The sequence below is a fragment of the Puma concolor genome, chromosome E3, assembly GCF_028749965.1.
Source record: "Puma concolor isolate L17-30 chromosome E3, mPumCon1.1.hap2, whole genome shotgun sequence".
NCBI classification, from domain to species: domain Eukaryota; kingdom Metazoa; phylum Chordata; class Mammalia; order Carnivora; family Felidae; genus Puma; species Puma concolor.
In genome coordinates this window covers 9,238,528-9,259,777 of record NC_141682.1, presented here as the reverse complement: position 1 = coordinate 9,259,777, position 21,250 = coordinate 9,238,528, and the positions used below count along the sequence as shown (strand labels likewise).

General features: G+C 60.0%; 2 protein-coding genes across 8 annotated transcripts in view; both read right to left on the bottom strand.

Moving 5' to 3' along the window:
• The window catches only part of SH2B2 (SH2B adaptor protein 2), a 31,818-nt gene extending 21,889 nt beyond the window's left edge, over positions 1-9,929 (bottom strand). For 3 of the 5 annotated variants that reach the window (XM_086691953.1, XM_086691949.1, XM_086691950.1), the window contains exon 1: positions 9,778-9,929. In XM_086691953.1, coding sequence (XP_086548079.1) covers positions 9,778-9,823 — 46 coding nt within the window. In that variant the 5' untranslated portion in view covers positions 9,824-9,929. Of the gene's footprint in view, positions 1-7,946; positions 8,229-9,777 lie in introns of those variants that run through there. The other 2 variants (XM_086691951.1, XM_086691952.1) reach the window with 2 other exon arrangements.
• An 842-nt stretch (positions 9,930-10,771) lies between these two features.
• The window catches only part of CUX1 (cut like homeobox 1), a 369,562-nt gene continuing 359,083 nt past the window's right edge, over positions 10,772-21,250 (bottom strand). For all 3 annotated transcript variants that reach the window (XM_086691947.1, XM_086691946.1, XM_086691944.1), the window contains exons 15-23: positions 19,946-20,073; positions 19,197-19,263; positions 18,347-18,459; positions 15,026-15,142; positions 13,864-13,947; positions 13,166-13,222; positions 12,710-12,790; positions 11,884-11,948; positions 10,772-11,648 (exon numbers count right to left, since the gene is read on the bottom strand). In XM_086691947.1, coding sequence (XP_086548073.1) covers positions 11,579-11,648; positions 11,884-11,948; positions 12,710-12,790; positions 13,166-13,222; positions 13,864-13,947; positions 15,026-15,142; positions 18,347-18,459; positions 19,197-19,263; positions 19,946-20,073 — 782 coding nt within the window. In that variant the 3' untranslated portion in view covers positions 10,772-11,578. The remainder of the gene's footprint in view (positions 11,649-11,883; positions 11,949-12,709; positions 12,791-13,165; positions 13,223-13,863; positions 13,948-15,025; positions 15,143-18,346; positions 18,460-19,196; positions 19,264-19,945; positions 20,074-21,250) is intronic.

Sequence of the window (21,250 nt, the reverse complement as noted above, 5' to 3'; positions counted from 1 at the left end):
ACAATAACTCGGAGGCTGACTTTCAGGACATAGGGGAAGGGGCTGGGGGAGAACGGGGGCTGAGGCACCCATAATTAATCCAGGGGCACTTCCTCCAGGAAGCCTTCCCTGACCTCCCCCACCCATGTGGCATGAGGATCTCCTCCAAGCTCCCACAGTCCCCTCCGGTATGCCCCTCGGGAGAGGTGCCAATGACAGGGTGCTCCAGGTGTCTGTTTCCACGTCTGCCCCCCCCCTCCCCCCATCCAGCATAGACACTCCTTGGGGGCAGGAGACAGGCCTGAGTCATAATGCCAGGAATGAGGGCGGAGGTGGGAACACACCTGCCACTACCAGCAAGGCCTCCAGGGAAGGTGGAGAGACAAGGCCTTGGCCTGACCTGCCGAGGGGGTACGTTTTTGGGGGTGGGAGTGGGGAGAAAGCCCAGCGGCTAAGCCGGTGAGGCTCTGTTCCTGTCGTTCCAAGCCCATCCACTTACCCCGTGTGGTTGTGCTCCCCACAGGTGGGAGTGCTCCCTACTTCTCCCCCTGTACCATCAGGGCGGTCAGAGTGGATGACACAGCAGCCTGGGAGGGGCTAGCACCGAATCCAGCACCGAATGTGAACACCCGTTTGCCCCACAGGGGAACGGGGCGCAGGGAGGAAATCAGTCCCGGTGCGCCTCTTTGCACATCAATCCCTGGTCCTCCCCGTTCTTCCTGCTGCTTGAAGGGGACAGAGTGGAGGCATGGGGCCCCGAGGGGAGGCTCTCACAGCGTGGGTCCCAGCTAGCCCTCACTGGAGATAGGGGTGGACCTCAAGAGAAGAATCTGGCAAGGGTATGGTGGCTGTGGCCACGTCCTAGGCAGAGACCGGACTGCCTTGATCTCCCCTACCCACTCCTGCTCGCTGGCCAGGAGCCTATGGGCCTCAGTGTCCCCCGGGTCTAGCCAGGGCTACATAGAAAGGACAGGGGTTGGGCATGGAGAGGTAAGTGACAAACAGTAGGGCCAGCAGGGAGCCCCACACTAGCTACAGACAGGGAGACAGAGGCCCAGACGTGGCTGTCTGCAAAGAGAAGGCTGCAAGCCATACAGAAGAGGCCTCGGCCTTGGCAGGAGCAGTGAGGTACTGTCCCCAACCAAACTGCCCTCGGAGCCAAAATGGGGGATGAGACCAAGTGCAGGGATCGTGGCCGACCTAGGCTCAAAGCCTGACCCCACTGCTCTCTGGGTGAGTGACGATGACCACAACTCCCACCTCTGAGCCTGTTTTTTCACTTTAAAATGGGGGTAAGGGGTGTCCCTTCCTGGAAGGACAGCATAGGAGGTGGACTCTGCAATGTTATAATCCATGGGCGGTCACGAACAGAGCCAGGGTCCTCCCTAACTTCAGGTGCAGTCAGGAGGCCTTTCCAGCCCTCTCCAGGGACCAGCCAGTGTCACCCAATGAATGAGATGCGGCCCTCTCCCATTCTGTAGGTGACCAGACCCCAACGTGGGAAAAGCTGAGCCCAGCGATCCTGGAAGCAGGGTGGATGAACTCACCCTGGCCCCCACTGTCTGGCTCGCCTGGAAGGTTTATGGATGAATCCAGATGGCCCTGGGCTCTCCCTCCTCCAGTGGCCCCCTGGTCCTGGCCTGTGCCAGTCTCCTGCCTGAACAGCTGTCCTCACTCTACTGACTACTCAAATTCTACTTGGCATTTAGACTGTGTAAAACCTCTTCTTCCAGGAAGCCTTCTCCCTACACTGGCCCTCCCTCCCCGAGCTCCCATGGTCTCTGTGGTCCTTGGCCCTCTTGTTTCCATGGGCAGAGTCCCAGTTCCTCCTGTGGCCCCATACAGCCAGAAGAGACCTGCTGAGTTGGTGCGGGAGAGCACTGGAGGACTGGGCTCTGTCTCAGGCCAGGCTCTGTGTCTCCTCAGGCTTCCTCACCAGTAAAATGGGGCGCTGGAGCGGTGGCCTCTAAGGCCTGGGACTGTTACGGCACCTTGGACACTGGTGACAGGGGCCTCACTGTCACCCCCCTGGGACCAGGGACGGGCAGGGGTTGCTTCTTCTCTGAGGACTGGGGCTGGAGACAAAGGGTACCCACCCAGGTAGACCACCCTCCCCTGATCCATCACCTGGGGGGTTTCCGAGGCTCAACCGGCCTGTCTGGCTTCTGGTTTTCATTCTCATTTCACCAGGGCCAGAGCGGGAAGGGCGGGGGCTTCAGGGAGGAAGCCTAATCAAGTCCCTGCATGTCACTTTTCCAAGCCACGGACTCTCCTAACCCTGCGGCCAGGAACCCAGATGGGAGACCCTACCCCCACCCGGTTAGCCGCCTGGGAGAGGGGGCGGCTGGCCTTCCGGTAGTAAAAATAGCACTCACAATTGGAATAGAAAAAAGGCCAGTCATCAGCCCCTGCCACACGCAGTTCCGGACCCCACGGCCAGGTCATGCCTTAAAATATTGATGAGGCAGCCTGGCCACCCCCGCTAATGGGCTGACGACCAATCGATCCAACTCGCGGAGGACCTCTGCCCCGCTGGAACAGGAGGCACCGGCCTGGCCCACGACCTGCAGGGGCCTCACGGCCTTGTTTGTGGGAGCCCCAGCTGGGGGTTTTACCATCACAGAAGGCAGTCTGCCCCTAGGGAAGGGAAGGAGGCCCTGCAGCGCAAACTAGCCACCCAGTACCCTGCAAAGGTGTCCTGGGGGGCAAGCTCCTTCATCGCCAAGGTCCTCGATCCTTCGCCTGCACCCTCCCTCAGCTCTGTGCTTGGAGAGCACCCAGACGGCCAAGCGCCAGAAGGGGTGGTGAGGGTCAGAACTAAGGGCGCTCTGTTTTGCATCGGGTGAGCAGTGCTCCCCTCCCCCGCCATGAGCCACTCACGCTGGGGAAGCTTGTGGTCTCTACCAGGGGCCCCCCAGCACCAGAAGAGGAGACAAGGCCTCATGTGGCCTCAACTATGCCCACTGTTGTCTTCTCCTCCGGGCTTCCTGACCCGGCTACCCCGACCCCACACGTTCCTTCTGTCCTCCATCCTGCTCTCCTTCCAACTGACCTCCTGGCCTCTGTGGGACAGTCCCCTCCAGCCCCTCCTCTGCACCCCTCCCTTCACAGGATGCAGACAACCTCTGGGCTGTTCCTTCAGCCAGCGGTGCCGTCTGCCTACTGGCTGCCTGAGTCTGTCCTGCGGACGGAGGCTCAGAGTACATGGGGCACATTCTCTGCGTCACTGCTGGGGCCTCGGGCCTTGGCTCTAGAGTCTAGTCCCCACCCCACCCACCCCCAGAGCGCATCCTCATCTTCTTGGGGCAGGCTCTGAACCAGGGCCTCCTTGGGAGGAGGCGGCTGGAATTCCCCGCCCTCCCCACACAGAATATCCGTGCTCACCCCACGACCCTGGAGAGGCAGAAATGGGTGTGATTTCTGGTCTTAACAACCTCGAACCTGCTGGGACTTTGCTGCAGAGTGGGTGTGGGAGGAGGGCGCTCTGGCTAGTGACAGGGACAGGTGCAGGTTAAGAGCCCTTGGGATTCTGGCCCTGTATGGGTGGTGGTGGTGGGGGGGGGGTTCCCTTAGGTGGCCCTGGCTTTTCTTAAAAAAAATTTTTTTTTTAATATTTATTTTTGAGAGAGACAGAGACAGTGACAGAGTGTGAGCAGGGGAGATGCAGAGAGAGAGGGAGACATAGAATCTGAAGCAGGCTCCAAGCTCCGAGCTGTCAGCACAGAGCCTGACGTGGGGCTCGAACCCACAAACTATGAGATCATGACCTGAGCCCAAGTTGGACACTTAACTGCTCAGGCACTCGGGTCCTGGCTTTTCTGAGCAGCAGTTTCTACAGCCGTGAAGGGACCAACAACCATGCTGCTCTCCCACACGGGCTGCTTCCTGGCCCAAGGCCCATGCTGAGGAGCAGCGCTGGGAGGCAGCTCTGTGCCCAGGGTTTCCCCACGCCTATCATACACTCCTGGCCTTTCCCACTGTGGGGTGGTAAAAACCCTTCTGCTGAGCCCCTGGGCTTCCACTGATGCCCCCAACCCTGGACGAACTCTGGGACCCATAGACCCCCAGTCCTTGGGGCTTCCATAGCTGCCCCCCTCACAGAGGCCCCACTGCTTGGGCGTCCACATCTGATCATCTGACACGCGGGATGGTGGAGAAGGTTAAAAGCCTGAGATCGGGAGCCAGTGCGTCTGGGTTTGAATCCCAGCTCCACAGCTTCCTAGGGCCTCAGTTTCCTCATCTGTTAAAGGGCTCAGAGGGCCATCACAGGATTAAATAACTGGGGGTGGGGTGGGGGAGGGTGGGCACCTGGCTGGCTCAGTCAGTGGAACATGCAACTCTTGACCTTGGGATTGTGAGTTTGAGCCCCACACCTGGTGCAGAGATTACTTGAAAATAAATTTTAAAGGGGCGCCTGGGTGGCTCAGTCGGTTGAGTGTCTGACTCTTGGTTTCGGCTCAGGTCATGATCTCGTGGTTTATGGGTTCGAGCCCCACATTGGGCCCTGTGCTGACAGCTCAGAGCCTGGAACCTGCTTTGGATTCTGTGTCTGTTTCTCTCTGCCCCTCTTCCACTCGTACTCTGTCTCTCAAAAATAATAAACATTTAAAAAAATGTTTAAAAAAACGTAGGCCTCAAACTCATAAACCATGAAGTCATGACCTGAGCTCAAGTCAGATTGTCAGCCTTCAATCAACTGAGCCACCCAAGATGCCCCTCAAACCCTTCTCCCCTCACACCTTCCCGGCCAGGAGGGCAGGATTTGCCCATTGCACAGATGATGAAATTAAGTGCTGCAAGGGAGGTGACTAGCCTATCGTTCACTGGATGTGTGCTGGCTTCCCACTATATGTCAGCAGCCATGCTGGTGGGTCTGGGGTCACAGAATGGGCAAGAAGGGAGTGTCCAGCAGAGTTCACACCTGTCTGCGGCATGTGCTACTCACAACAGGGCCCTGTCCCTGGGAAGCTCTCCTTTGAGGGCATTCGTGGTGGGCGTGGGGGACCTAGGCCCCGCCTCCCGAGAGGAGATGCCCACCGTGAGAAGCAGCACTCTGACAGAGTGGAGGGCAGGGGAGTCCAGGGCTGGGCCTTGCAGGAAACAGAAGTCAGAAGAGCAGGCAGCAGGGCCCAGGACAATAAGCTAGGCTGGGGCCTGGGGGGCTTAGAGGGAAGCCCATCTTTCTTCAGGAGCACCTGGTGCTGGACAGTTCCTGGACAGGCTCTGTAGGTGGAATGCAGGCTGGGATGGCTCCAGCTGTACTAGTACAGAGCGGGGGCACCCCCTCTCCAGCCTTGGCCTAAGCCTCAAAGGTCTCTCCCTCTCTCTCAGTGCCATGGATCTCACCTAGGTCCAGATTCATACCCTTCCCAGACCTCCCCGGCCTGGCCCCTGAAACCTGCGAGACGCTCTCAACCCCCACCACCCAGCCCACCTGTCTGCCTTCTGGCTTTTTCATGACACACATACCAGTGACTCCCGAGACCTTCAGTACCTCCCCTCAGTTCTGAGATACTCTGGGTACTGCAGATGCTTATACGGCTTCCTTGGGTCTTTCTCCAAGCACCTGAACTCCCAGCCTGGCTGATCACCAGGCTCCTCAAACTCACCACCTCCAAGTTCTATTACATCTTCGTCCTCCAACCCCTGCTTGTTCTCTGCTCGGAGTCTCAGCATCCAGCCAGGCATTGCCCCGCCTGCTCCCACTCCTCTGCCCCAGTAGCTGCCAGGCCACTGAGCCCATGGAGGCCTTGGGAACGCCCCCTTTGTCCTGTCCCCGCCTCCACCCTCCCTCTCCTGCCCCTCTACAATAGCACCAGACCATGAACCCCCAGCAGATGTTATACGCACCCCCAGGTGGGCCCTATACATAGAGGGTCCGAAGTATCTGGAGAATGGAGCCCAAATCCTGCATCACCCAGAGGAGTCAAAAGATACTATACTCCTACACACTGATGCTCTGCCCAAAGAGGTGCTGGCTGTAACCTCCTCTAGACAAGGAGGCACACTCCCTTGGGATAGAGTGCAGACATGAAAAAACAGACCTAGCCAGGTGAGAAGGGAAGAGAAACTTCCCCAAGGCTCCAAGGCTGACCCTGCCCTTGGAGCCACGTGAACAAATGAGGAGCAGGAAGTGAGGTGGGCTCCAAGACTGGACCAAGAACCCCATGTGGACAGCAGCCGGGAGGCTCAAGACACCTACGCCCCATTTCCCTACAACCCAGGATAGGCAGTGCAAGAGGTAACAACCAGGCTTTTGTCAGACACGAGTGGTTTGGAGGCCTGGCTTGTTGGTTGAGTGACTCTGGCCGAGTCATTTCACTTCCCTTAAACTGTTTCTCTCTCTGTAAAATGGTGGTAATAATAGTAACAAACCCACAGGGTTATTGTAAAGACTACATGAGAAACAGCAGGACGCCCTCAGCTTGGCACATCGACTCAAAACCAAATGCTCAGCCTTGGTGGAATACCACCCTTAGGTATGTATGGATGGATTCTCCTTGGAGACCCACTAAGTAGGTAGGAAGGGTTTAGAAAATTTAGACACAATTTTCACAGTAGGTAAGAGGAAAAGCATGCATAGATGAACCCTCAATTACTTCGAACCATTCCATTAACCTGCTTCGGAATCTCTTGCCCACCATCATTCATTCATGCCCTCTAGGGGGAGAGAGGAGTAAAAGGGAACAGTTTGTGGGAAACTCTGCCTTCCAGACCCCCCTGAACACCCTGACTCATGCCAGCCTCCCAGCACTGCCCCTACTGCCAGACCTCTCCCAAAGTTCCTAGAGCTAGAAGGTTCTAATCAGTCCCCTGACCAATGGCCTCCTGGATGGAGCAGGGAGGTTAGGAGGGAAGAGATCTGTTTAAAGTGGGGGCAGAGTCGGGGAGGTTTCAGATCATGTCCCCGGTAGAGACAGCTTAGGGGAACCTCCCCTCGCTCCTGCTGCTGCCCTCACTCACCCCACGACCGGTGGCCTGTGTTGAAGCGGACAACTCTTACTGGTCACCCAGCTAGGAGATAGGCGACACAGTCTCCATTTTACAAGGTAGATAATGGAGGCTCAAAGTGCAGAAGTAGGGGTCAACCCAGGTTTGACTCCCACCCCTGAGGTTCTCCCCTGCACCAAGTCGGTGTGAACACAGATTCTGGCTTATCCATGTTCAGTTACTCCTGAGGCTGGCAGCCGGACCGGCCTTGCGCGGTTCCTAAGGGACCCCCGTCACTGTAGCCTTCTCCCTCTGAGGACCTCACTTCGTGGGCTGATGGGGGCCGGGCCGGGTCCCAGCCTCTGCCTGGCCTTGGCGCGGTTCCCGGGCCCCGCGCGGCCAGTAGGTTCATCAATGGTTGAGGCCGAAGGGCCTGAATGGAGGGCATGAACCCGCCCCTTCTTAAAGGAGCCGGCCTCTCGGGCACCCTCCACGGTCCTCCCCACTATCGAGGGCGGTCGGAGAGCTCCCGGGGTGGGCGGGCCGAACTGGGGACCGTGAGAAAGATGGCCTGGGCCGAATGGAGGGCGTGCCGGCCCGGTGACTGTGGACTGGATAGGGTCCTCTCGGGGCTCGTACCCTCCTTCCAGGTGGGCCCGCCCCCGCCCTCGCAGCCAAGGGAAGAGTCTCGGTCTCCCTTGCGACGCTCCCGGGCCAGAGACCCCTCCTCCAGGGGGCCCGCTGAGCTCGCCCCACCACTCGGCCTGGGCCCTAGGAGGGGGCGGGGGCGCAGCTGCTCTGGAGGCGGCTCGGCCCCTCCCGCCCAGCCCGGGAGGGGGTCGGCTAGTGGGTCCCCGCTGGGGACGCATCTCCTCCGTCGCGCTCCCTCCCACCCGCGCACACAAAGACGACACGCGCGGACCAGGGCGCTTGCGGCCGCGCTTCCCCGGGCAGCCGTGCGCACACACACGCACGCCCTCAGGGACGGACCGGGTCTGGGGAGATGGACGAGGGAACTGAGGACGAGCAGGCCGTACCTACAGGCGCGCAGCTGCGACCGGGCGGGCCGGGGCGCCGGCGGAGCGCTGCCCCGACCGTGGCCCGGCTCTCGGGGCCCGGCGGCTCATGGCCCGCGGCGGGTTCGGGCTCTCTCCCGGCGGGCGCCGGCGTCGGCTGCGGCTCCTCCTTCCCTCGTCCGCAACCTCGAAGGCTCGTGCGCTCCTCGCGGGCCCTGCGCGGCCCCGGCTCGGCGGTCCCGGCGGCCGAGCCCCGCGCGCTGCGAGCTCAGCCCCGCGCCGCGCGCGCCCCGCCCGCTCCCCCTCCGCCCCCCGCCCGCGCGGCGCGCGCCTCCTCGGCCCCGCCCCCGGCGCGGGCCCCGCCCCCCGCCCGCCTCGGGCCGCGTCGGCCCCGCCCCCGTCGCGCCCCCAGCCCTTAGCGGAGCCTGAACCTCGCCCGCGGCTGGTGTTAGCCTCCGTGGGGCTGCTGCGGCGGCGGCGGCAACAGAGTGCTGGGGCCCAGGGACTTAGGAACTGGCCGGCAGCCGCCTGTTTTGGGGCGAAAGTCTCCCCCTCACGGAAGCGTGCCCCGGGAGCGCGGCGGGTGGGGTCCGGGTGGGTGGCCTGAATAGTGGGGTGTATGGGGGCGTAGGCGCCCCTTGGAGATGGGCCTCCAGCGGGGGCCGCCGCCGTCTTGGACCCCTCCGCCTCGGGAACAATGGGAGCCTCGAGGAGGCCCAGATGTCGCAACAGGGGAAGTCGACGTCTGGTTCTCATAAATCCCCTGGGCGAGCACCACGCCCTCTCTTCTCCGCCCTCCCCTTGCCGGAAATAGCCCAAGGGCTAGAGGGCGGGAAGACCCAAGCAGGGCCCCATCTATGCACCTTCACAGTGATGGGGAGACTGAGGGCTCCCGGAGAGATCTTCAGAGGTCAAATGGGGCTGATGAGGGTGGGACACAGCCCTGGCTTTTTCACCCCTGCTGGGTTCTGCAGCCCCCAAAGCCCAAGGCAGAGATTAGGGCCAAGACCACTCTGGCTAAGAAAACAGACTCCTGCCGGTCTTTGCAGAGCAATTATGGACTGACCCCTCGCAAGCTGGGGCCTCCAAGAGGCTAGCAGGGGTCCAGGGGGAGTGGGAGGGCAGCTCAGAGATCAGACCTATTGCTTGCTCCCGGGGAGAGGAGGGTGCTGGAACTCCTTCTCCCCTCCTCTCCTGTGCCAAGCCCTCCACCCCTGCAGGGGTGGTTAGATCAGTTCTCCCTGCCCTTACTAAACCTTCCGCAGCCCCACCTCTGGCAGTTCTGTGGTCGGCCATGGCCTCCCTACTAGCCGCGAGTGCCTCCATCTGTTGTCCTTTTCCACCCATAATGACCTCTGATCTTTGTACAGAGCCCTCTAACCTTTCTCAAAGCCATTTCACATCTCTGATTTCCACGGAAGCAGGACAGGCAAGGAAAGGTTTTTATCCCAATCTTGTGGATGGGAAGGGTGGGGCCTAGAGAGGAGCATTGGGCTGGTGAAGGTGGAGACTGGCCTGGAGCCCTTACCTTCTGCCCCCCAGCCCTGGACTGCCCTCCACAGGGGTGCTGAAGTAAGTCAGGTGTCATCCGAGGTCCTGGTACCTGGTCTCTTCCCTTCCACACCCAGACCAGCTGCCCCCTCAGCAGGACCTGGCTAACAGACACTTAATGAAAGCTTAGACGTGGACCAAGCTTATCGATTGGAGCTGCGCAGAGGCCTGTACTCCTGGCTGGCGACCAGGAGGTCTATGAATGAAGCCGGCACAGCGGCGGGAGTGTGTGTGGGTGGCCTGGCTATGGTCCCCCTCCACCCTTCTGGGAGATGGGAGGTCCTGGCCCCCGTGGACTAACCTGGTTCCTTCAAGTAGTGAGCTGAGCTCTGCTGATGGGCTGTCATCGGCCAGGGAGGGTCCTGGGATTTGGAGCCCTGGGCAGGACAATTGCTCTGATCTCCAGGGAGGAGGAAGCGAGGAGGAGCCGGCTGCTTGGTGACTCTGACCCATAAGAGGAACCAGTGGGAAACAGTGGAAGGAGGGTGGAGGGTGTTGGTGATTGGCCAAGAGCAGCTTTGTTATGGGGACAGGAATGAGAGTCAGGGAGGACAGGTTCATCATCTGGGGTCCCTGAGGGCAGGGGCCTCTGGGGCCTTGGAGGAAGGTCTGATGGGGCAGGTGCTGAGGGTGGGACCCCAGGGTCCTGAACTCTAGAGTCCAGGACTGAAACGGAGACAATGATGGTACAGGGGACTCTGGTCTGGTGAACTGTGAAGCTGGGTGTGGAGCCAGCTTTGAGGCCAGCTGGCCAGTGGGGCCTTCACAAACCAAAAGGAGGCCCCTCGGTCTGGGTGGGAAGGGACCCATATGAATAGAGCTGGGCTGGGGCGGACCTGTGGCTCAGGGGGTCCCCATGCAAAGCTGGTCCTCAGCAGGCTTGGTGGGCATGGCCAGCAGGGGCCCAAGGGAAAGTGGCAGAGAGTGCATGGCTCCAGGGCACACAGAAAGGCATTCCCCAGAAGCTGACATCGCACATGCACCACGCATCACACATCCAAATGCAGCCTGACAGATAGTTTTGGTTTTTTTTTTTAAAGAGAGATTTCTCTTCTTGATTGGGTTGCTTATCTGCTCAAGAGAACTCAGACTTTGTGGATTTCGGTTGCCGCAAAGGTCTGGACCCACTCACGGAATTCCTGGGGGATGGGAAAAGGAAGAGACATCCCACGTCCTGGGGGGCCATGCCTGAAACGAGCAGAGCAGCTGGAAGGTCTGGCCACAGCTCCCAGGCACGTGGCCGCAGGCACCCACCAGCCTCCTGTACCCCGGGAGTCACAGAGCACGGGCACCAGTGTCGCTGCAACCATGTGTTTATTTGAAATGTGCAAAGCTGAACACGCGAGTGCAAATCTAACCTAGGAGGATCGGCCAGTGGCCCCAAGGTGGCCATGCCACGATGGCCCACGGCCAGTTCTGCTTGGCTGAGAAAAACACCTGGGCCCCTTGGACCAGTCCTTGGGTCTGAAGACCCTGAAGCCCAGGGGCTCACTGGAGACCCGTCCTTGCCTAGAAGCCAAAATAGCTTGCTAAAGAAGAAAGCAAAAATCACAGTGGGTCTGGGGGCAGGAAGGAGGTCATGGAAAACTATCCCGTGCCCGCCGGGGCCTCCCCTTCTTGGGGTGGGGTGGGGACTCAAAGCCTGCTGGCCTGTTAGGAAGGGCCCTCTATCTCTTGGGGAGTGGTGGTAGATCCTAGGGGGGCCCTAGGGGATCCCAGAGTCTGGCACAGAGAGGCCCATGGGTTCCCAGCTGGATGAACCATGGCCAGAATCAGTGAGGACTCCATCAGCATCATAACTGGGAGGTGACTGCCACCAGGCCTGATGGCCAGGCTGTGGGTGGCGCCCCTAAGATGGGGCTGAGGGGGCCCCTTGGACCTTAGCCTGGCTGGGCCTTGGGGGCTTTTTGGACCTAGGGGGCCTGATATGGCTAAGACATTCTTTTAAGGGGGCACGGTGGGGGGGGGAACCTGGACCTCTGGCACCGGTGGGTGGTTTCTTAGGGGAATTCTCCAGGGAAGTCTAAGTCATTAGAAGCAGCTGAACAAGCAAGGGGGCAGAATGCAGCCATCACTGTCGTGTCGGGGGGGCCCCCGGGGACTCATTGCCACAAGTCACCGGCGGCCGCCCCGTTGTCATTCTCGTGGAACTTGTGCAGGTGATCAGCGAACCTGTTGGGGACAGAAACCTTTGCTGAGACCGAGTGTAAAAAGGAGAGAAGTGCTTGTGTGTGTGTGGAGGGGGGCACGGGGATCCCCAGGGGGCGTGCACCATGTGACAGGGTAGGTGCTGGGGAGCCAGGGGTGGGGGGCAGGTGAGGGGCTGAGGGTGGGGAACACGGGAGGAGCTCGGTGGGGCTGGGGGGCTCAGTGCAGGGCTGTGGTGGGACTCGGGTGATGTCCTCACTTCTTAGCGCAGAAGGTGGCACAGTCCCTCTCCATGCTCTCGCTCCACGCCAGCTTGTAGAGCACCTGGCCAGGCAGAGACACAGTGAGCCGTCTGTCCTGCCTCACCCCCACTCCTGCCGTCTACCCCCAGACCCTGGGCCTGGTTTCCCGGCGGCACTTGACGGTTCTCACGGCCCAGACCCCAGGGCGAGAGGGCCTCAGAGATGCCCCTGTGCCCACCTGTGTCACACACGGCCAGGCGGGCCTGGACACGGAGGCACGGTCCTTAACATTGTAACCTTTTGGCCCTGGGGTGGGAGTTGGAGCCCAGGCTAACCATGTAGGGGCCATCTTGACCGGGGCCTTGCTGGGGACGGGAGTCCCCGAGGCCGGAGCCTTCCGCAGGCACGCCCTACCCTCTCTGATTCCCTGACTCAGCGGACTTGCAGACATCATTAGGCCGTGCCCTCTAACTGGACCATCACTCTGCATCTGAGGAGATTCAGTTCAAGATGTCCCTGCTTCTGCAGCCCACCTGGCTGGCCTTTAGTAGAGTTTTTAGACCTTCTTTCCTGCCTGCCTCAGGCTTCCACAGTGGCCATTCTAGGCCCCCGAGCCCCTCTAGGCCCGGCCCCTGGATGGAGTCAGCCAGGCTGTTTCCACAGAGCAAGCACCTGGGCTGCAGCCCCAGCCAGAGGGAGAGAAGGGGCGAGAAGTAGTCAAGGGTAGACGGTGTGGCTTAGGGTTGGCCCAGGGTGCCAGGCCACGATAATAGGGACCCCGCTGCCCTTGGAGGTCCGGGAAGCGTGGTGAAGGCAGTCCTGGCTGCCTGCCTGGATACTCACCAGGAAGACCAAGCAATGCAGGAACAGTGTGTAGAAGAAGCCAATGGTGCGTGCTATCTTATTGGAGAGAACCAGTCGTCCCTGGGGAGCAACAAGGTGTGCAGTGGGGAGGGGACAGGCCTCATCCAGCCCTGAAGGGCCGCCCTGGGTTCCTGCACAGAGGGACCCCGGCAGCGAGAGGAGGGGAGGGCAGGCAGTGGGGCTGAGAAATCAGGCCCCAGGAGTGCTAAGGAATGGCGCCCCCTGCGGCACCATTCCAGAACCTACCATGAATGGTGCTACCAAGAGGAGCTGTCCTGGACAGGGAGGGACCCTGTGCTAGGTCCCACAGCCACTCATGGCAGGGCCTGTGAGGGGTGAGTGGGGTCCCTGGGGCCTCTCCAGACTGGACGGAGGGCAGGTGTCTTTGGAGGCCCAGAGTCAGAGGTTCGGCTGGGCGTGGAGGAGGGGACTCACCATGCTGAGTGTGGCCTTGTCCCAAGGGCTCAGGCTCAGGTACTTCCGCTGCCGCTCCTGAAGGGGGGGGAGATGATGAGGAGAGGACCCCGAGGGTCCCACAGGCCCCGGCGTGCCGCAGAGAGGGACCGTGCCCTGCCGTTCCTACAGAACCCCAGGGGGCTGCCGGGGCCTCCCTGGTGTCCCGTTCCACTCAGCGGCACATCTAGGCTCACCCGGCCCCTGTGTGAGCAACTCCCGCCATAGCTGCCTCCCTCTGCCCTCTTCGGAGGCCCATTCTCCCTGGCAGGGTCTCTGCAGCCAGAGACGGGGGCCTCCCGGAGGCCCCTTGACATGGGGAGCTCTGTGCTTGTCTGCCTGACCCCCGAGCATGCACGTGGGGTTCAGCCACTCGCTGTCACGCATCCCCACAGAGCCGTCAGATATTCTGGGCGCCCCTGGCCTGCCCGGCGTGGACCCTGGGCCTCCGCGGCACCAAAGCAGGCACGGAGGCCATGCCGGTGGTCTGGGGTGTGTGTGGGGCCCTGTGGCCGAGTGCAGGGCGAGGCCGGGCCTGAGCGAACAGACCAGGGCTGGTGGCGTGGGGAGTGAGGGCGGGCTGAGGCCCGGTCAGCTGGTGGGTCCTCCGGGCTTCCCTGCAGCCCCCGTGGCCGGGCCAGCGAGGGCGTCTGCCCTGCTCTGAGGCCGGGCTCACGCACCCGCCTGCTGAAGGAGGAGAAGGGGTCCAGGCGCTCCTCGTACTGGGAGGAGTACCGCAGCTCTGTGTCGTCACTGCTGCCACTCTGCAGGAAGAGGAGAGACCCAGTCACCAAGGGCCCGGCAGGGAGGCCAGGGATAAGGCTCTGCGGCTGGCAGGATCACCCAGGAGCGTCAGTTCCTCATCAGCACAGCGGAGGCGAGGGAGGGGCCCCGCACCCTAGAGCTGGGAGTGGGCTGGGTGACAGCAGGCTGGGGCCACATGTCTAGGAGCATTGCCACGGGTGTTTGGGCCGCCTGACTCCGGGCAGGTAGTGGGAACTAAAAGCCCAGTCTGGGGCTGGAACGCCCAGCACAGGCAGGGCTGGACCAGTGCAGGGAAGTGGGTTTGGAAGGGGTTCGCTGGGAGCGTGCAGGGTGGCAGGGGGGCATGGGCGAGCACCTTAGAGGCCGGGGGCACTGGGTACATGGCGCTAGTTTGCACAGAGTCTGAGCGCCCTCTGCTGGCCTGAGTACAGTTCCAACAGGTACAGTGGGCGATCGTGGCTGAGGCTCTTGTCCTAGGGTGGCCCCCCGCCGGGACCCTTCCACAGGCCACTCTGTCTCCCTATGGTCACAAAGGGTTTCCTCGCACGAGGAGGTCCCGTGTGAAGCCGAGGGGCTGAGAGAAGCCAGGGAGGGCACTCCGAGGCTCAGAATGGAATAGGTGTTTGTTCTGCTTTTCTGGATTGTTTTTGGGGATATTAGAGCCAGTTCGGTTTTTTTTTTTTTTTTTTTAAAGAATGTAAGTTTAAACCTATGGATTCCCCAGGGCCTATCCTGCATGTTAAAATCCCTGGATCCCAAGATCAACTAGGAGATCACTCCCACTTCTTGGAGGGGTCACCCGGGCCCATGGGTGGGCCCCCCCCCCTCTTGTAGCACCTCACCACCTCCCGACTGCTTCTGATGAATGCACCTGCACAAAGGCTCCGCTGTGGGGGGCTCTCCCCGGCTTAGGGAGGACCGCCGGTAGGCAGGGTGGGCTGGATGGCCTCTGAGGGCTCCTATGCCCAGTGCTGCCCAGCAGGTCACTGTCTCCAACCCTCTGGCCTTAGAGGGCCCCGTCGACCCCTCTCCCTGCCTGGGCCTACACCTGGGGCTGAAATCGGGGAGGGCGCTTACACGGCCCGGGTAGCTCTGCAGGAACTTGATCTTCTCGAAGAGCTTGATGTTGTCGGCACGCAAACTGTCCAGCTCGCTCTGCAGGGCTTGGATGGTGTGCTGGGCCAGGCGGTTCTCCTGGGGGCAGGAGGGCAGGTAGGCAGTGGGCAGGTGGGCGGGCAGGCAGGGCCCGCGGTGGAAGGGGAGGTGGGGGGTGGAGAGGCCACCAGGCTGGCACAAGTATTCCTCCATCTACCTGGAGCCCCTTCTTTGCCTGTGGCTATCTCCCTGACCTTCTAGACTCTGGCAAGTCCCCCTTCTCCTCCTGCAGGGTGTGACCCACCCTGAGCAGAAGACAGATTGGGGTCAGGTTTCTTCATGTTTTGTTTGTTTATGGTGTCATCAACCTTTTATAAGGTTTTATATATATGTTATATACATAGTATATATAATAAACACTTAAAGTATGTATATACTATATATCTATAGTATATATACTATATATATATACTATATATACTATATATACTATATACTACATATACTATATATAGTATATATATAGTATATATACTATACTATATATATACTATATATAGTATATATACTATACTATATATATACTATATATAGTATATATACTATACTATATACTATATATATATATATATATATATATATATACACTTTAAATGTTTATTTTTGAGAGAGAGAGGGAGAGAGTGGGGAAGGGGCAGAGAGAGGGAGACACAGAATCCGAGGCAGGCTCCAGGCTCTGAGCTGTCAGCACAGAGCCTGACGTGGGGCTTGAACCCAAGAACTGGGAGATCATGACCTGAACCGAAGTCGGACACTCAACTGACTGAGCCACCCAGATGCCCCTATAAAGCTATATATTTTTTAATGTTTTATTTATTTTGAGAGACAGAGAATGAGCAAGGAAGGGGCAGAGAGGGAGGGAGAGAGAATCCCAAGCAGGCTCCGCACTGTCAGTGCAGAGCTTGGTGCGGGGCTCGAACTCATGAACCACGAACTCATGACCTGAGCTGAAATCAAGAGTCGGACGCTTAAACCGCCCAGGCGCCCCTGGTGCCATCAACCTTTAAAAAACCATCAAGATGTAATTTGTATAATAAACGCCACCGTCTTCAAGTATACGGTTCAGTTTTCTAAAACATAGGCACAGTGTGACGAAACCATCCCCACCATCCCATTTCACAATATCCTTATTACCCCAACAGGGAACTCCAAACCCATCGGTCATTCCCTCTTCCTGTCTCTTTCGATTTGCCTATTCTGGACACTTCGTATAAACGGAATCATACACTATGTGATTTTAATGTTTGCCCATCCAGGAGCAAATGAGAGGGGACCTTATTTGTCAGCTTGTTCCAATGCTTAAGTCGCTGTTTCCTTCATACTGTTAACAATTCAAACAGGACTAGAAGTATGTGGGAACAGGATGGCTCCGTATGGAATTGCCAAAGGATCCAGGAATCCCACTTCTGGGTATCTACCGGGCAAGAGCTGAAAGCAGGGACTCGAGGAAATCTTGGTCCGCCCGTGTTCATGGCAGCATCGTTCACAGGCACCAAAAGATGGGAGCAAAGCAAGGGACCGCGGATGGATGAATGGATGACCAACACTCGGTCTAGAGCACAACAGAATACTACTCAGGAAGGAAGGGCATTCGGACACCTGCTACAGCATGGATGGACCTTGAGGACATTATGGTCAGTGAAATAAGCCAGTGCACAAACAAATACTGTACGATTCCACTTAGGTGAGGTCCCCGGCGTAGTCAAATGACAGACACAGAGAGTAGAAGGGTGGCTAGCGGGGGCTGGGGGAACGTGGGGTTAGTGTTTAATGGGGGACAGAGTTTCTGTTCGGGAAGACGAAGAGAATTCTGGAGATGGACGGTGGTGATGTTCGTCCAACGCCGTGAATGTACTTAATGCCCCTGAACTGAACACTTAAAAATGGTTAAGATGGTAAATTTTATGTTATGTGTGTTTTGCCACAATTTTTAAAAAGTTAAGTCCCTTAATTAAAAAAAAACTGGATTTTTAAAGCAAAAGGTGGAATTCTAGAAAACATTTTTCCTCCCATTTAATCTATTTTTAAGACCTCCTGGTAAGGGCTGCATAGGATTCCACTGTGCGGCTGTCCCTGGTCCCCAAGGAGAGTGTTTCCAGCCCGTGCTGTGAGGGGAGCGGTCCCGACCATCTTTGTTTGAAGCCTCTAGCTGCGGAGCCCAGATCACAGGAGGTCCTGTTGGATCGGGCCCACCCTTGGACCCGCAGTGGGCGCTCATTGAACATCGGCCTCCCCTTGGCCCGAGCCTGAAAATCCCATGGGGGCAACCGTGGGTTTGGAGAGGAAAGGTCTAGAAACTCCCTCATCAGCTCAAACAGTGACTCTCCCTGGCTCCTGCTTGCACTGGACAAGATCGGTGATGACCTGGGCTGGCTCTGTGGGGAGGGGAGTCCGCAGGGTCCCCAAGGCCAGGATGGTGCCACCTCCCAGTATGCCTCTGGTCTGTCACTGGGCCCTCTGCGGTCTGGTTCCAGCGTCCACCCCCTCGGTGGGGGGGGGGGGGGGGGGGAGGGGGAAACGCCCTGGCCTGGGACTTTGTGTCCAGGATATTCCTTGCCCCTTTCACTTCCTCCCCGACCCCACTCTCGTTTCCTGTTCCCCTTTCCGGAACCACAGCCGTCCTGCTGGCCCCGCAGTCGCCATCCAAGGGTCAGCGGCACCCACGGGGAGGCGCCTCACGGTAAAGGTCACCTTTGCAGACCACCCCTACCTCAGGGCACGCCTCCAGGAAGGCCCCTCAGCCTGGCGCTCTCCCCATCCTTGCAGAGCTCCTCAACAGTTCCAGATTGTTCCTCCTTACAGGGCTCCAAGACCTCGCTCTCTCCAACCTGCTCTTGTCTCCGGTCCCCCACCTGATTTAGATGTTTCTTCCAGGACAATGGTGACCACCCCCCAGTCATCTTCTGGGGCCAAGTTCTGTCCCGAATTGGCTGCCGAGTGGCCCTTCTTACGCTCCCTTCGGACCGTGTCACTGCCCTGCTTAAGTCCCCGGGCAGCGCCCCCGCCTGCCAGTAGGACACTCTACGTCTTAGGGCACAGCCTTTCTGGTTTTGTTGGCCGCTTAGTCTCCTCTACTATCCTTTCAAAGCCCAGCGTGGCATAACCTCCTCCAGGAAGCCCTCCCAGACCGCACGGAACACATCTAACCCCTCTGACGTGACACCCCCCTCCTCTCCAAGCCTGTGTGTCCCCCGCTGCGTCCTCAGGTCCAAGGGGTGTAAGGGAGGGAAGAACGTGACTCACGGACTCCAGCTCCTGGTTCCGGGCGCGGAAGCGCTCCCTCTGGCTGGAGATGATGGAAAGCAGCGAGTCTACCTGGCCCTCGGGGAGGGTGCCGCTGGCTGGTGCCGAGGGGCCTAGGATGTAGGGGGAGAGTGTCCTGGGGTGGTGGGAGGCAGAACCCACCAGTGGGCCCTCAGCTGGAGCAGCCCCAGCTCTGACGGAGCTCTGGCCAAGAGCCATGAGGGCAGAGGCATAGGTGTCTGAGCACAAGGTGCTGGGCGGTTGGGGAAACAGAAGGGTGGCCAACAGAAGAGGTGCGACAGGGAACAGGGATCCTGGGAGGGGAGGGCCACGCTGTCTGAGGGTCAGGCCCCAAAGCCCCCTCCTCATTCCTCTGTACTTGAGTCTGAGACCCCTGCATCTGTCAGACTCGGGCCCCGGCTCCTGGGGAAGCAAAGGGACGCTGAAGGTGCCGGGAAGCCACGAGAGCCCCCGCTCCAGCGTCCTGGCCCCGGAGCCCTGGGTTCCGCCTCACTACCGAGACCGGAGGAGGCCACCTCCCCGGCAGCGCAGGGGGCTCCCTGACAGCATCTCAGCGCTGAGGCCTCCCGTGGGGAGCTGTCGACAGGCCACTGGCAGGGCAGAGGGGGTCAGGGTCCTAGGAGGGGATGTCAAGCTAAGGCACAGAAGGGCAAGTAGGGGGGACTCAGCCCCCTCGTTTAGGTTGCTGCTGCATTGCTGGGCTGGGGGACCCTGACCTCTGAGGAAGGGGAGTGCCCTTTAGGGATCAGTGCTCAGACTGTAGCACCTCTCCTCTCCCTGCTCATGCCCCGCGCATCGCTGCCTGGGAGACAGGTCAGCCCGTGCTTACCGTAGAACAGGGCAGTGGCCTCCTTGATGGGCTCTGGGATCTTCTCCAGGCCGTGCTCAGCGGCGCCCTGCAGGGGAGAGAAAGAGGCTCCTCCATACGTGCTACTGAACAGATGGGGGGCAAGGCCCAGGCGGGGCGGCCTGGCGTCAGGGCTGGGCACGCTGGTGGCCACGAGAGGCCTGGAGAGGGTGCCTTACATGGGCCGCCAAAGGGAAGGCTGGGCCTTAAATTGACCCCGAGGCGGGAGCTCAGCGGCGGTGCTGTCACAGGGCCACTCGGCCCTGCCCGCCAGCCTGCTGGGTGACCTGGGCCGGCCCAGCTGCTCTCGCCGAGCCCCATTTCTTCATCTATAAAATGAGGTGGGGGACAGAGCAGAGTGACTTCCAAGGGCCCTGTGTCCCAGCCTTCCATGCTCTTGCGGCCTCAGTCCTCTAGCTGTGGGATGGCTGGGTGAGCCCACAGCTCCCAGGGCCCAGTTCCAAGCCGGCGCCTGGACACAGGGTGCCTCGTGCCAGCTCCAGGAAGCCTGCCCCCCGTGCCCTGTGGTCCGGCGTCCTGGAACCGGGCCTTTGCGGTGACGTGTGCAGGCGATGCTCAGAGGCTGTGGGTGACAGCCCCCGCGGGCCTTGTGGGGGCCGGTGGACACCAGCTGCCTGAGGACCGGGCTGGTCAACCTGCAGAGTTGCAATTTCTGAGACTCAAAGCCTGGGGCAGGCGGTGAAGGGGCAGGGTAGAGGGGGTGGGCTCACCTCAGCGTCTGGCCGCTGAATGGACTGGATGGTACTGAGGTCCTGCTCCAAGCGGGCGATCAGGTCCCTCTGCTCAGCGGCCGTGGCCATGGCCTCGGTGACGTGGGCTTGCAGATCCGCGCAGCGCCCTGTGCCAGAGGAAGACGTGGTCGTCAGAGGGAGCCTGGTGTGGCCCGTGCCGCCTCTCCAACCCACAGCCTGTGCCGCTGCCTAAGGCACCACCATTAGGCCAACCAGCGAGGCCAGGGGTGCTCCTGGCTCTAAGAACTCATTACGCGGGGACGGGAAGGAGCCCAGGTCGGGGATGCGGGAGGAACGGGTCCACTCTGGCTCTGCCGTGACCAGCCTGGCCAGCCCCTGGCCCGCTCCAGGCCTCGCTTTGCCTCTGTCAAGCAAGACAAGGAGGTGGAACGCGGCAAACCCCACGTTCCTTCCAGGGCCGGTGCCCTGGGATAACGACCAGAGCGAGGCCTCGGGGTAGGAGTCAGAGAGAAAGGTATCAGCAGGCGGTAGGAGGCACAGGGGTGGGCAGGCCCCCAGCAGATCCAGCAGGAGGTGGGGGAGTGAGGGGTCCCACCTCTGGAGCTCAAGGCCAGACTTGCTTGGCCTCTTTCTCAACAGGCTCTGGCCCAGTGAGGGGGGTGGGGTGGCCCCCCAAGAAACGTCTGATCCACCCACATGCCACCCAAGTGTCTTCGCAACGGCGCCAATTCAAAATAATTTTGTGTGGAGGGTGGGAGATATTGGGGAGATCTAATCCAGGCCCCGGTGGGTGCCATCAGCAGCCAGTGGCAGGGGGGACGGCGGGGGCCTGGGGGCCAGCCGACCTGAGCTTGAGGTCTGGCTCTACTCCTGGTTGGCTGCGACTCTGGGCAGCAGCATGGCCCTGTCTGGGCCTCAACAGAGAAGGTGCTGGAGGCCTGAGGCCCTGGGCGCTGTCCTCTGGGATAGACCGCATGGCCACCAGGGGGCACTGTGACACCAGAAATGCCCAAAGGCTCGAGGCTATGGGCAGTGTCAGGAGAACGGCCCGTCCTCTCCCCATCACAGTGATTCACCCGTCAATCACTGTGCCGCCTGCTGACCTGCTGGCCAACCTGGCCTTGGCCATGCTCAGCGTCCCGGGCTGGGGAGGGGGGGGCAGCTGACCCCACCCCTACCCGCTCCATCTCCCGGGGGCCCACTGCACGCCGGAGTTCTTTACACATCTCCTAACAATTCGATCAGGCAGAAAAGGCGATCCCCATTTTATAGATGAAAAACTGAGCCCTCTTGGTCCAGGCCCAAACCTAAGGGGGTCCACTC